Consider the following 14,303-nt stretch of genomic DNA (forward strand, 5'->3'; position numbering starts at 1 on the left):
CAGTGCACGCTCAGGCTGTGAGAATTATGTAAGTCAAACACAGTTGCTGAGTGAGCGGATCTCTGTAAGGCCTGTGCTGAGCGGTGGAATTCCCAAGATGAGCCAGCGAAGTCTCCTGGAGACAGGAACTAAACTGGTGGTTGGCGGTCGGAGGCGGTGTCAGGACTAGTCCACCTGCTGGTGAGCTGAGGACGTCAGGGGCGTTCAGTCCTCCAGGCGAGGGGGTGATCTCTGTCCCCTGTGTCCTTCCTGCCTGCAGTGCTGGCCACCATCAATCTCCAGTCACAGTTGGAGCTGCAGCTGCTCACCACCATCCTGCTGGGCACACAGGTGCGTGCGCACTGAGCCTGGGTCAGTGTCAGGGGCTTCAGTGGGCGGGGGGACCACGGGGCTCGGCCTTCAGCTGTCCCTGCTTCCCCATTCACGGCCCACCCCGCCCCGTGCTGCCTGCCCCTGGGGAGGGGAGCCTGGTGCCGGCAGGTGTGTGGAGGTGGGTTCCTGCCTCTTGATGAGAAAGGGGGCCTTTCTGAAGGCCTGAAAGTCGAGAGCTCCATGGACTCAGCGAGCCCTGAACGTGCTCCACGTGGGAAAGATGCTTCCCTGCCTGGGTCTGGTCTTGACCTGCCAGGACTCTTGGGGCCCAGAAAGGTTGTTGTCTGTTGTCTTCAGCTGGCAGGGGGCGCAGCCCGTCAGGCTGGTGTGGAGTGGGCCTCACGGGCGATGAGGCTTCAAGGCCGCCCTCCCCTGCCTTATGTGCGGGTGGGCAGGTGTCCTCTCTGAGACCTGCGACTGGAGGGGTTAGGGTGCTGGAGGGCTTGCCCCTGACCCAGCACAGATGCCGTGGGGTGCTGGGGCACCCCCATCCCAGCTGCTGCTGTCGGAAGGCAGGGGTGCGGTCCAGAGGCTCAGCCACAGGAGTCCGGGCAGTGGTAGGTCCCCAGGGCTGGCCTCGCCCACACTCTGTTTGGAGGGACGGGCAGGGAGGAGGCCGGAGGGAGGGAGGGAGGGAAGCGTGCAGGTGGGCACCAGCCCCGTCCACCCGCCCTCCCGCCCCCTGCGCCATGCCCGCTGCCGCTGGCAGGGTTCTGAGGCGACAGGGCCCCTGCCCTCAGGGACGCTGAGACCCACTTGGGAAGAGTCCTGCGAGGTACACAGTCGCCCTCGAGGTTGTCCAGGACAAAGACGGTGCTGTGAGGTTGGAGGTTGTGCTGGAACCTCCAGCGCAACTGAACAGCCCATCCAGTACTCCATCACCGTCTTGGAGGGGATGGTTGTGCTGGAACTGACTCGTAGGGCTGTTTGAGGGTCAAATGGGTGGTGTTTGGGGAGCACCCAGGACAGTCGTGCTCCCCATGGGCACTGTGGAGCTGCGCTTGGAGAGGTGGCTCAGGGCTGGCCAGCCTGGCACCGCACCCACCGCCAGCGCCAGCGGCCTCTCCCCCGCTGCTCAGCTGCGTGTTTTCCTCCAGAGAGGGGCCGTAGACCCATCCTGCTTCAGGTCAGAGGCCCCGTCTGGTGCTCAGGGGCTTCACATGCACCCCACCAGCCCCAGTCCATGCCTAGTGAGCGGAGGGTGGATGCAGGCACCTCTGGGCGCCTCCCACGGCTGGGCCGTGTGTGCTGTCGGCTCCAACTGCCTCGTCTTGTGTGACTGTCCCAGTAGCGTGTCACTGGCCGCTGTGCGTCTGTTCGCCAGTTCAGGACACAGATTCTAGGACAGAGGCCCCCGGCAGTCAGGTCAGGGCACACAGCACAGTCGGTGCTGAGCCAGCCCCGAGCCACAGTGACCTGGGCTGTCGGCGGAAGTCCACCCCTGGCCCTCCACCAGGGCCCCTCCCAGCAGGGGAGACTGCTGACCTGTGTGACTAGTGAACCTTGTTAGCGACCCAGATGTGCTGTGAGTGTCCCCTTGGGAGGTGGGCAGCCTGGAGAAAGCCGAGCCCATGGCCTTTCCCATGGCGCGGTCGGGACCTTCTCAGTGGACCGTGACTCTGCAGTCCCCGGATGGGACAGGGGTGCTCTGTACACTGGGGACCCTGACCTCCAGGCCGCCAGCTGCAGGAGCGCCCCCTGCGGGGGGGAGGAGGCACAGGGGGCCGGGAGCTGGGGTGGTGTTGGTGCAGCCCCTGGGCAGCTCCCTCGAAGGTCAGCGTGTGGCCGGGGAAGGGCTGGGTGGGCAGAGGCGCCAGCTAACTGCTCCCTTTGGCGCACAGGGCAGTCGGCCCAAGATGGTGATGGAGTACTGGACGGGCTGGTTTGACTCATGGGGCGGCCCCCACTACATCCTGGACTCCTCAGGTGCGTGCTCGGTGGGACCCCGTGTAACCTGTGCCGGCCTCCGATGCAGGACTGAGCCCCAGGGGAGCGGCCGATGGTGTGAACTGGCTGCCGTGCGGCGCTCCGGGCAGCTGTGCACACAGGCAGCTCCTGAGTGGGTCCAGAGTCTTCTGTCTCAACAGAGGAAGGAGCGGTCAGACACCTCTCTGGGGTCTTTGTAATAGCTCTGGAGTAGTGATGCATGCTGGTCGCCGGCATCCAGCCGACACAGGACGTGTGTAAAGAGGAGATAAAAGCCTGGAGTCCAGAGCAGACGCTTCCGCGTGTGTAGCTCAGGCATCCTCTGTCTGCACTCTGAGTGCACGTGCGGGTGCGGCTGTGGGCGACTGTGGGCGGCTGTGGGCGGCTGTGAGTGGGTGTGGGCGGCTGTGGGCGGCTGTGAGTGGGTGTGGGCGGCTGTGGGCGGCTGTGGGCGGCTGTGAGTGGGTGTGGGCGGCTGTGAGTGGGTGTGGGCGGCTGTGGGCGGGTGTGGGCGGCTGTGGGCGGCTGTGGGCGGCTGTGGGCGGCTGTGAGTGGGTGTGGGCGGCTGTGGGCGGCTGTGAGTGGGTGTGGGAGGGTATGGGTATTGGCAGCTGTGAGCAGGTGTGGGTGGGTGTGCACTGGTGTGGGTGTGGGCATCTGTGAGTGGGTGTGGGCAGCTGTGAGCGGGTGTGGGCGGATGTGAGTGGGTGTGGGCAGGTGTGGGTATTGGCAGCTGTGAGCAGGTGTGGGTGGGTGTGAGTGTGGGCGACTGTGAGCAGGTGGGGGCAGGTATGCGTGAGTGTGGGCAGGTGTGGGTGTGGGTGGCTGTGAGCGGGTGTGGGCAAGTGTGGGCAGGTGGAGGTGTGGGCAGGTTAGAGTGGTTATGGGTGGATGTGAGTGAGTATAGGCAGGTGTGGGTGAGTGAGGGCAGGTAGAGGTGTGGGCAGGTGTGAGTGGGTGGAGGTGTGGGCAGTTGTGGGTGAGTGAGCAGGTGCAGGTATAGGTGGATGTGAGCGGGTGTGGGCAGGTATGGGTGAGTGTGGGTGGGTATGGGCGTGTGTGGGCAGGTAGAGGTGTGGGTGGGTGTGAACGGGTGTGGGCTGGTGTGGGTGAGTGTGGGCAGGTGCGGGTGTGGGTGGATGTGAGCGGGTGTGGGCAGGTATGGGTGAGTGGGTGGTGCAGGCAGGTGTGAGTCGGTGCGGGCAGGTGTGAGTGGGTGTGGGCAGGTGTGGGTGGGTGTGAGCGGGTGTGGGTGGATATGAGTGGGTGTGAGTGGGTGTGAGCAGGTGTTGGCAGGTATGAGTGAGTGGGGCGGTGCAGGCAGGTGTGAGTGGGTGTGGGCAGGTGTGGGTGGGTGTGAGCCAGTGTGGGTGGGTGTGAGTGGGTGTGGGCAGGTATGGGTGAGTGGGGCAGTGTGGGCAGGTGTGAGTGGGTGTGGGCAAGTGTGGGCGGGTGTGTGTGGTTGTGAGCGGGTGTGGGCAGGTGTGGGCAGGTACGGCTGAGTGGGGTGGTGCAGGCAGGTGTGAGCGGGTGTGGGTGGATGTGAGTGGGTGTGGGTAGGTATGGGTGAGTGGGGCGGTGTGGGCAGGTGTGAGTGGGTGTGGGGAGGTGTGGGCGGGTGTGAGTGGGTGTGGTGGATGTGAGCGGGTGTGGGCAGGTATGGGTGAGTGGGGCGGTGTGGGCAGGTGTGAGTGGGTGTGGGTGGATGTGAGTGGGTGTGAGCGGGTGTGAGCAGGTGTGGGCAGGTACGGGTGAGTGGGGTGGTGCAGGCAGGTGTGAGTGGGTGTGGGCAGGTGTGAGCGGGTGTGGGCAGGTATGGGTGAGTGTGGGTGGGTGTGGGCAGGTGTGAGTGGGTTCGGGCTGGTGTGAGCGGGTGTGAGCGGGTGTGAGCAGGTGTGGGCAGGTACGGGTGAGTGGGGTGGTGCAGGCAGGTGTGAGCGGGTGTGGGCAGGTGTGAGCGGGTGTGGGCAGGTGTGAGCGAGTGTGGGCAGGTATGGGTGAGTGTAGGTGGGTGTGGGCAGGTATGGGTGAGTGTAGGTGGGTGTGGGCAGGTGTGAGCATGTGTGGGCAGGTGTGGGCGGGTGTGGGCAGATGTGAGAGGCCCAGAAGCCCGGCTTCCTGCGCTGTGAGATGTGGACGACCCCACTGCTCTCGAGGATGCAGAGACTGCCCCCCATGCCCTCTCGTTTTGAAGACCTGGGTGCTTCTGGGTTTCGCTGGTGGCTCAGCAAAGAACATGCCAGGAACGTGGGAGGTCCAGGGTCTGTGCTCACGGACCGCATTGTGGCCAGCCTCCCTGCACGTCATCTGGGCGCACCTGGCGTTTCCTTGGAGTGAATCCCCAGCTGGCACTGCTTCCTTCACACGGGGATCTTCTCCAGGAAGAGGACTGTCAAAGATGACCATTCCCCCTAGATGCATCAACAGCCAGTGTTATTAATAACGGTAATGTTTGCTGTCTGATAGGAGCCTTGCTGGGCTCCCCTGTGGCTCAGTGGTAAAGAATCTGCCTGCAGTGCAGGAGACGTGGGTTCAATCACTGGGTCCAGAAAACCCCCTGGAGGAGGAAATGGCGACCGTCTCCAGTGCTGTTGCCTGGAGAATCCCATGGACAGAGGAGCCTGGTGGGCTGTAGTTCATGGGTTACAGAGAGGCAGACGTGACTCAGCGACTAAACAGCAGCGCCTTGTTCAGCTCTTCTCCTTCAGCCAGTACAGGCATTTTAACCTTTATGTGATGTTTATTAACTGTGCATGTTGCTCCTCCACTGATCCTGTGCGTGTGGTGGGCTCGTTCTCCAGCCTGGGTGGGGCCTGGGGGCGGTCAGACCTCGCCTCTAATCAGGTCCTCCAGATGAGCACCAGGCGAAGCCCCCTGGGCAGGGGGTGGGGTCGCGGCCCGGCTGCAGCCTGGCCCCAGGCAGACTCGTCTGGGAACTGAAAGCCACTGAAAGCCGAGCTCTGGACTCGGGGCCTCTGGCCACGGACTGCGGCTGAGTTCAGGGAAGCCACGGGCCAGAGCGGTGAGGGGCCTCCCAGGGGCTCAGGGCTCGTGAGCACTCGGCCATGAAATGCCCCTCCCTACAGAGGTCTTGAACACGGTGTCGGCCATCGTCGAAGCCGGCTCGTCCATCAACCTGTACATGTTCCACGGGGGCACCAACTTCGGCTTCATCGGAGGAGCCATGCACTTCCAGGACTACAAGCCTGATGTCACCAGCTACGGTGAGTATCCCTGACGGGGCACGCACAGCACTCCCGGGCACTCCAGGGGCGTCCCTCGGGGACAGCGGCCGGCACCTCCCATGTGAAGGCGAGGATTTGTCCGGACCACCACCGAAGCTTCCAGGGTGTAGGAGACCAGTTGGCTGGGGAAGGAAGCACAGCCCAGGCCAGGAGGAGTGGCTCCTGGGGACAGCCCCTACCCCTCCTCAAGGCCTAGAGATGGGGTGACTGTGGCCTCCCGCCTGCCAGGTGGGTTCTGGACAGTCTGGGGCTGTTCGCGTGTTCAGTGTGTGTGGTATTCTGGCTGACCGGGGGCTCACGGCGAGTGTCTTGCCTGCGGCGTTGCCGGGACGAGGAGCCTACTGCTGAGCCCACCTCCTCCCGTGACGTTGTCCTGGGGCCTGATGCCCGTGACCTGTCTGGTGTCTCGCAGACTACGATGCGGTGCTGACGGAGGCCGGGGACTACACGGCCAAGTACACAAAGCTCCGGGAACTCTTTGGCTCCGTGGCAGGTACCTGCGCGCCGGCCGCTGCTCTGAGACCTCAGGAAACTGGCTTCCTCCCCTTCCCCCTCGCCATCCTCCCACACCTCCCTCCTGCACACCGTCCTCCTCCTCCTCCCCCTGTCCTCCCCCCCATCGTCCTCCCCCTCCTCCCCCGTCCTCCCCCTCCTCCCCATCCTTCTCCTCCTCCCCCTCCCCCATTGTCCTCCCCTCCGCCCTCGTCCTCCCCGCCTCCCAATCCTCCCCTCCTCCCACACCCTCCTCCCCCTCCTCCCCTGTCCTCCCCTCCTCCCCTGTCCTCCCCTGCCCCATCGTCCACCCCCTCCTCCACCATCCTCCCCCTCCTCCCCGTCCCCCATTGTCCTCCCCTCTGCCCTCGTCTTCCCCTCCTCCCACATCCTCCCTTCCTCCCACACCCTCCTACCCCTCCTCCCCCTGTCCTCCCCTCCCCCATCGTCCTTCCCTCCTCCCCCGTCCTCCCCCTCCTCCCCATCCTTCTCCTCCTCCCCCTCCCCCATTGTCCTCCCCTCCGCCCTCGTCCTCCCCGCCTCCCAATCCTCCCCTCCTCCCACACCCTCCTCCCCCTCCTCCCCTGTCCTCCCCTCCTCCCCTGTCCTCCCCTGCCCCATCGTCCACCCCCTCCTCCACCATCCTCCCCCTCCTCCCCGTCCCCCATTGTCCTCCCCTCTGCCCTCGTCTTCCCCTCCTCCCACATCCTCCCTTCCTCCCACACCCTCCTACCCCTCCTCCCCCTGTCCTCCCCTCCCCCATCGTCCTCCCCCTCCTCCCCCGTCCTCCCCCTCCTCCCCCGCCCCCATTGTCCTCCCCGCCTCCCACGTCCTCCCCTCCTCCCACATCCTCCCCTCCTCCCCGTCCTCCTCCTCCCGCATTGTCCTCCCCGTCCCCCATCGTCCTCCCCCTCTCCCATCGTCCTCCCCTGTCCTCCCCTCCTCCCCTGTCCTCCCCTCCCCCATCGTCCTCCCCTCCTCCCACATCGTCCTCCCCTCCCACGTCGTCCTCTCCTCCTCCCTATCATCCTCCCCTCCTCCCCCTGTCCTCCCCTCCTCCCATATCATCCTCCCCTCCCCCATCATCCTCCCCTCCTCCCACATCATCCTCCCCTCCCCCATTGTCCTCTCCTCCTCCCCATCGTCCTCCCCTCCTCCCCCTGTCCTCCCCTCCTCCCATATCATCCTCCCCTCCCCCATCGTCCTCCCATCCTCCCACATCATCCTCCCCTCCTCTCCGTCCTCCCCTCCTCCCACATCGTCCTCCCCTCCTCCCACATCGTCCTCCCCTCCCCCATTGTCCTCTCCTCCTCCCCATCATCCTCCTCTCCTCCCATATCATCCTCCCTTCCGCATTGTCCTCCCATCCTCCCACATCGTCCTCCCCTCCTCTCCTCCTCCCCCATCATCCTCCCCTCCTCCCGTCCGCACCTCCTCCCACATTGTCCTCCCCCTCTTCCCCCTGTCCTCCCCCTCCTCCCCCGTCCTCCCCTCCTCCCACATCGTCCTCCCCTCCCCCATTGTCCTCTCCTCCTCCCCATCATCCTCCTCTCCTCCCATATCATCCTCCCCTCCCCATCATCCTCCCATCCTCCCACATCATCCTCCCCTCCCCCATCGTCCTCTCCTCCTCCCCCATCATACTCCCCTCCTCCCCTGTCCACACCTCCTCCCACATTGTCCTCCCCCTCCTCCCCCTGTCCTCCCCCTCCTCCCCCGTCCTCCCCTCCTCCCACATCGTCCTCCCCTCCTCTCCTCCTCCCCATCATCCTCCCCTCCTCCCCGGTCCGCACCTCCTCCCACATTGTTCTCCCCCTCCTCTCACTGTCCTCCCCAATCGTGCTCCCCCTCATACCGCTCCCCCTCATACCCCTCCCCCATCATCCTCCCCGTCCTCCCACCGTCCTCCCCCACCCCACATTCCTGCACCCTTCCCACCTCCCTCTTCGCCACCCCACCTTCCTGTGCAGGAACTTCCTAGGAAGGACAGGGAAGTCTGAGTGACTGTTGTCATCTGAATAGGGGTCTTGCCAGCGTCACGTCCTCACAGGTGTCTATGTTTTGAAGAGCGTGAGAAGCAAGGCCTGTGCAGCCCCCATCTTCCTGGGGGCTCTCTGTGTGGCTGGCAGTGGCGTGCTCTGCTGGGTGTGGGCAGGAGCCGGTGCTGGGGGTGGCTGGGGGTGCAGCGACGGTCAGGGCCCTTTGGGGATGCCCTATCGTCTGCTTGTGGTCCAGGGGCCCCTCTTCCCATCCCGCCTGACCTTGTTCCCAAGACGGCGTATGACCCAGTGACACCAGCTTTCTACGTGTCCCTGTGGGATGCCCTGAACTTCTTGGAGCTGGTGAGTGCAAGCTAGGCCCTGGGCTCAGGGCCTCACCCCCTGCCAAGGACTGTGGACTGTGGCTGGGTCCACAGACGCTCTGAGCTACCTGGAGCTGCTGAGCTGGAGGACGAAGAGAAGCAGTCTCCATGGGGCTCCACCCCAGCCTCAGCGCAGAGTGCAGAAGACAGGCAGACAGGAGGAGGAGGGAAGAGGGATGCAGGGAGCCAGAGGAGGAGCACGGAGGAGGGAGGAGGGAGGCAGGGAGCCAGAGGAGGAGCACAGCACGGAGGAGGGGAGATGGAGGCAGGGAGCCAGAGGAGGAGCACGGAGGAGGGGGGATGGAGGCAGGGAGCCAGAGGAGGAGCACAGCACAGAGGAGGGGAGATGGAGGCAGGGAACCAGAGGAGGAGCACGGAGAAGGGGGGATGGAGGCAGGGAGCCAGAGGAGGAGCATGGATAAGGGGGGGAGGGAGGCAGGGAGCCAGAGGAGGAGCACGGAGAAGGGGGGACGGAGGCAGGGAGCCAGAGGAGGAGCACAGCACGGAGGAGGGGAGATGGAGGCAGGGAGCCAGAGGAGGAGCACGGAGGAGGGGGGATGGAGGCAGGGAGCCAGAGGAGGAGCATGGATAAGGGGGGGAGGGAGGCAGGGAGCCAAAGGAGGAGCACTGAGAAGGGAGGATGGACGCAGGGAGCCAGAGAGGGGCACGGAGGAGGGGTATGGATGCAAGGAGCCAGAGGAGGAGCACAGCATGGAGGAGGGAGGCAGGGAGCCAGAGAGGGGCATGGAGTAGGGGTGATGGATGCGGGGAGCCAGAGGAGAAGCACAGCACGGAGGATGGGCGAGGGAGGCAGGGAGCCAAAGGAGGAGCACGGAGGAGGGGGTAGGGAAGCAGGGAGACAGAGCAGGAGCACGGAGGAGAGGGGAGGGAGGCAGGGAGCCAGAGGAGGAGCACGGAGGAGGGGGAATGGATGCAGGGAGCCAGAGGCAGATCACGGAGAAGGGAGGAGGAGGGAGGCTGGGAGCCAGAGGAGGAGCACAGAGAAGGGGGAGGGAGGCAGGGATCCAGAGGAGGAACACAGCACAGAGGAGGGAGGAGGGAGGCAGGGAGCCAGAGGAGGAGCACCAAGGAGGGGGGGATGGATGCCTGAAACCAGAGAAGGAGCATGGAGGAGGTGGGAGGGATGCAGGGAGCCAGAGGAGGAGCACCGAGTAGGGGGGATGGAGGCAGGGAACTAGTGGAGGAGCACAGAGGAGGGGAGATGGAGGCAGGAAGCCAGAGGAAGAGCACGGAGGAGGGGGAAGGAGGGAGGCAGGGAGCCAGAGGAGGAGCACGGAGGAGGAGGGACGGATTCAGGGAGCCAGAGGAGGAGCACAGCACAGAGGATGGGGGAGGGAGGCAGGGAGCCAGAGGAGGAGCACGGAGGAGGGAGGAGGGAGGCAGGAAGCTGGAGAAGGAGCACGGGGGGGGGGGGATGAATGCAGGGAGCCAGCGGAGGACCACGGAGGAGGGGGGAGGAGGGAGGCAGGGAGCCAGAGGAGGAGCACGGAGGAGGGGGGATGGATGCAGGGAGCCAGAGGAGGAGCACGGAAGGGAAGAGGGAGGCAGGGCACCAGAAGAGGAGCACAGCACGGAGGAGGGGGAGGGAGGCAGGGAGCCAGAGGAGGAGCACGGAGAAGCAAGGGGGCCGAGGCGGGTCCACCTCGAGCCCCAGGCCCCTGTGCTCAGCTTCCTTCTGTCCCTGTCCCCGGACCCTGATGAGGAATCGGGCAGGGCTGTGGCGCCTGCCTGAGTGACGGCAAATAGAAAGTGGTCATCCTCACCACGCACCGCGTGCTGACCCCATGAGGCCGCCTGCTCCCTGCGCCCCGCACCCCGGAAGGCGAGGTGGCCGCTTTCAGTCAGCCTCACCCCCGTCTCCTGTCCATGCAGCCGGTCACCTCGGAGCTCCCGGTCAACATGGAGAACCTCCCGATCAATGGAGGCAGCGGGCAGTCCTTTGGGTACACGCTGTATGAGACCACCATCACCACGTCCGGCGTCCTCACTGCCCTTGTGCGTGACCGGGGACAGGTAGGGGCAACCCCGCACCCAGATGCTCCCGCGTGTGGAGGTGGCCCCACACCGTGGCCTCCATTCCCCCGCCCTGCCCCCGGGCCCTCCCCTCTGCGTACCAGGCCGTGACCCCCAGGCCCCCCGCTGACGCCGTGGGCCGTGCCTGCTCCCCGGGCAGGTGTTCCTGGACACGTACTTCCTGGGGACGCTCGACTACAAGAAGAATACGATCGTCATCCCCATGGTCCAGGTCTGTCCGGGCGGGGGGGCCGCCACAGAGCCGGGGTGGGTGTGGCTCTGTGATCAGGGACCCTGTCCCGTGCTCAGAGCTCAGGGAAAACTGGGGTGCCACGGAGAAACCCCGAGGGGAGGCTGGGGCTTCCTCAGGGCGCCCTGTGCTGCCCGCAGGGGTTCACGGCGCTGAGGATCCTGGCGGAGAACTGCGGGAGAGTTAACTACGGGGACGGCATTGACCAGCAGCGCAAAGGTGGGCCTCAGCGCCGCCGCCTGGCCTTCCCCACGGGAGCGCCGCATGGCGCGGGGCTGTGCCAGGGCGGGGCTCCCAGCTGGATGGGGGCTCCTGGGAGACCCTGGAGGGGTGAGTCCTGGTCCCCCTGGAGGGGTGAGTCCTGAGAGACCCTGGAAGGGTGAGTCCTGGGGTTCCCCTGGAGGGGTGAGTCCTGAGGTCCCCCTGGAGGGGTGAGTCCTGGGGTTCCCCTGGAGGGGTGAGTCCTGAGGTCCCCCTGGAAGGGTGAGTCCTGAGGTCCCCCTGGAGGGGTGAGTCCTGAGGGACCCTGGGAAGATGAGTCTTGGGGGCTTTCTGAACCTTCCCTCTCTTCTTACCTATCAAACCCGGGGGGTTTCATGCAGTCTGAGACAGGAGCTGGATAAGAACCCTCCCCAGGCAGGGTCGCCTCAGTCACCTTGAGGAAGCGATGTGGTCAGACTGGGGCACCCGGGTCCTAGGACACCCGTCCCCTCCCCAGACCCCCGGGGCCTCCGTGAGGGGCTTGCAGCCTCCCCGACTCTCCCCTCCTCCTGGGGCCCCTGGCCAGTTTGCCCCATCTGGGCTGCAGAACACTGATCTCAGTAGCTGCAGGCTGGGGCGCCCGTCAGACCCGCCGTGAGTCTCCTTTGCTGCTGGGAGCCTCCACCCCAAAGGGAGTGCCCCCCAGAAGGCCAGAGACAGATGCCACTCCGGGCCCCCTCAGAGCTACCCCGGGCACCCCCCCCAAGAAGGCCAGAGACAGACGCCACCCCAGGCCCCCTCAGAGCTACCCCGGGCACCCCCCCCCCAGAAGGCCCAGAGACAGATGCCACCCCAGGTGCCCCCCAGAAGGCCCAAAACCCTGGGGCTGGCAGACTCCGTCCGCTGGCTTGCAGGGCTTTGGGATGGCAGGGGAGGAATTCGCGTGAAGAGCCCCCTGGGCTGGCCTCTCCGGGGAAGTCTTTTCTGGAGCTTTCCGGAAGCAGTCCATGTCTGTGCCTGGCCCACTGGGCCCCTGTCCACCCTCCTCGCTCAGTCCTGCCCCCTTCCCACAGGTATCATTGGGAATGTCTATCTGAACGACTCTCCCCTGAAAAAGTTCAGAATCTACAGCCTGGAGATGGACAGGAGCTTCCTGCAGAGGTCTGTCCCGCCCTGTGCCAGCCGAGGGCAGAAGAGGCTGCCCGGCCTTGCCCCCGCCCCACCCCGGGGTCCCTGGGACCCCCTCCCCAGCCATTGCTGTGGGCCACAGGGCGGGCGTGGGCTCTGGACACAGGCGACCCGCAAAGGGCCCCTCCCTGTCTGTCTACCCGCAGGTTCACTGCAGACAAGTGGAAACCTCTGACGGAAGAGCCCGTGTTCCCTGCATTCTTCCTGGGAGCCCTGTCTGTCTCGGACTCCCCCTGCGACACCTTTGTGAAGCTGGAGGTGTGTAGCCCCCGCCAGGGGTGTGTGCACCGCATGTGCCCACAGGCTCTCCGTCATGGCCTCTCTGGTGGACAGCACCGGCTGGGCTTCTCGGGGCCAGGATTGGGGGTCCGGTCTGAGCCGGGCGTCCTGCGGGGGCAGCTGCGGGCTGGGGGCAGTCCTGGCTGGTCTCTCAGCAGCTAAGAGCCCCTGTCACTCTGAATTCAGCCGACTGATGCGTCCCTCCGCTTCTCGTAGGGCTGGGAAAAGGGGGTCGTGTTCATCAACAACCAGAACCTCGGCCGCTACTGGAACATCGGGCCCCAGGAGACCCTCTACCTCCCAGGCGTCTGGCTGGACGTAGGCTTAAATAAGGTGGCGGCTCATCCCCCGGGACCCCTCCTCAGCCCCGCCCTCCCTGCCCCGCCGTGTTTCCTGGGGGGCCTGGGTGGGCGGGAGAGGACAAACGTTCCGCCCGGAGACAGGCTGGCCGTTTCCCCCAGATCGTCGTCTTTGAGGAGAAGATGGCGCAACGGATAATCCAGTTTGTGGACACGCCCAACCTGGGCCAGCACGAGTACGTGCACTGAGCCGCCCCGGCCCGCGGCCCCGCTGACCGCTGACTGCTGACCGCTGACCGGCCTGTGCCCACTCCGTCTGCCCTCGGGAGTCTGCCTGCGGCTGCAGTTGACCCTCGCCCTGCAGGACCGGAGGCGCGAGGAGGGGGCGAGGGGCCCTGCTCCCCGGAGCACCTACCCGCTCCCCTAGGCCAGATGGGGACTGTTCACCGTGGGGGCCGGTGGGGCCCGGCTCCTGAGTGTTTGCTCCTCGTCTCTGTGGCCCCGGCTCTGAGCTGGGAGGCGCGTCACTGTCTGTGGAGGGTGGGGGGAGCCCGCTGACCCTTCACGACCTGCCCAGGCCGCTCTGCCATCCTGGCCAGCGGCCTCCTCTTCGCCCCCCGGGGGTCTGAGCGTCTGAGAGTCGAGCCTCACTTCCCGAGTCCACGTGTTCCCTCCCCGCTCCTCGTGAGGAAGCATCTGCTGAGAGGAAAGGCCGCTGCTCTGGGGAATGGTGGGGGGCGGGGGCGGGGCCGGGCAGCCTCCTCCCACGTGTCCATCCAGACCCCGGGGTGTGCCCAGAGGTGAGTCCTCTGTGGGGCTCTGATTCGCTGCCCTGAGTTGCAGTAAAGCCACAGAGTTGAGTCCAGGCCTGCTTGGCGGTGTGTCTCTGACCTGGCCGCTGTGCGGGGAGCTGAGACGCGGGTCTGTGGCGCTGGGCACAGAGTCAGCCCGGCTGGCGGGGGATGCAGACTGTCTGGCAGGCAGGGGCAGCTGTGCCTGTGGGCGCGCGTCCTCATGGACCTGGATCCCTCAGCTGCCAACAGAGGCTCTTCTGCAACAGTCCAAGGGCGGATTCCTCCCTGGAGTGGGACACGGCTTGGGTCTGCTGGGGGCACTGGTGTGCCGCCCCCGGGCCCACGAGCCGGGTCAAGGGCAGACGGTCACGGCGGGCTGAACCCCGTAGTCCTGCTGGAGGCTGACGGTGGAACTCACTGAAGCGAACCTGTGGGCCGCGGCTTGTTGGCCAGGAGGTATTCAGAGCACATCCCGATCTCGTCCAAACCAACCAGCCCTTCCTGCCCTGCGTTCCGCGGGAAGCTTGGAGCTGAGCGCCAGGAGCCGAGGCCCCGGCCGGGCCCCACGAGCCCCGTGGGCGCATGTCCACCCAGGCGCGCCTGGGGTCTGCAGTGAGCACGTCCTGCAAGGCCCCGTGCCACCTGACGCAGCCCTTCCTGGGCGAGGTCCCTGGCTCCACCTGTCTTCCTGACTTCCCTGCCCGGCGACCCCAGCTTGTCTGTCCAAGCACCTAGGCAGGACGCGCCCTCCAGCTCACCCAGCCTCTAAGTGCTGGGCATCTCAGGCTCTCCCAGGCCTCCTCCCCCTCTGTCCGTACTTGCTGCGGAGGCCGTGCGCACAGGGCTTGTCAACAGCCTTCA

At 65.8% G+C, this 14,303-nt stretch overlaps 1 protein-coding gene across 1 annotated transcript in view; it reads left to right on the plus strand.

Annotated features, from left to right (window-relative positions):
• LOC138420937 (beta-galactosidase-1-like protein 2) overlaps positions 1–13,513 on the plus strand; it is a 40,700-nt gene extending 27,187 nt beyond the window's left edge. The window contains exons 8-19 of the mRNA XM_069554642.1: positions 260–330; positions 2,214–2,298; positions 5,385–5,522; positions 5,956–6,036; positions 8,271–8,377; positions 10,291–10,431; positions 10,592–10,663; positions 10,822–10,900; positions 11,956–12,043; positions 12,217–12,328; positions 12,566–12,682; positions 12,811–13,513. Of these exons, the coding sequence (XP_069410743.1) occupies positions 260–330; positions 2,214–2,298; positions 5,385–5,522; positions 5,956–6,036; positions 8,271–8,377; positions 10,291–10,431; positions 10,592–10,663; positions 10,822–10,900; positions 11,956–12,043; positions 12,217–12,328; positions 12,566–12,682; positions 12,811–12,897 (1,178 nt within the window). The 3' untranslated portion in view covers positions 12,898–13,513. The remainder of the gene's footprint in view (positions 1–259; positions 331–2,213; positions 2,299–5,384; positions 5,523–5,955; positions 6,037–8,270; positions 8,378–10,290; positions 10,432–10,591; positions 10,664–10,821; positions 10,901–11,955; positions 12,044–12,216; positions 12,329–12,565; positions 12,683–12,810) is intronic.
• The last annotated feature ends 790 nt before the right edge of the window (positions 13,514–14,303 follow it).

Source organism: Ovis canadensis, chromosome 15, assembly GCF_042477335.2.
Source record: "Ovis canadensis isolate MfBH-ARS-UI-01 breed Bighorn chromosome 15, ARS-UI_OviCan_v2, whole genome shotgun sequence".
Lineage (NCBI taxonomy): Eukaryota > Metazoa > Chordata > Mammalia > Artiodactyla > Bovidae > Ovis > Ovis canadensis.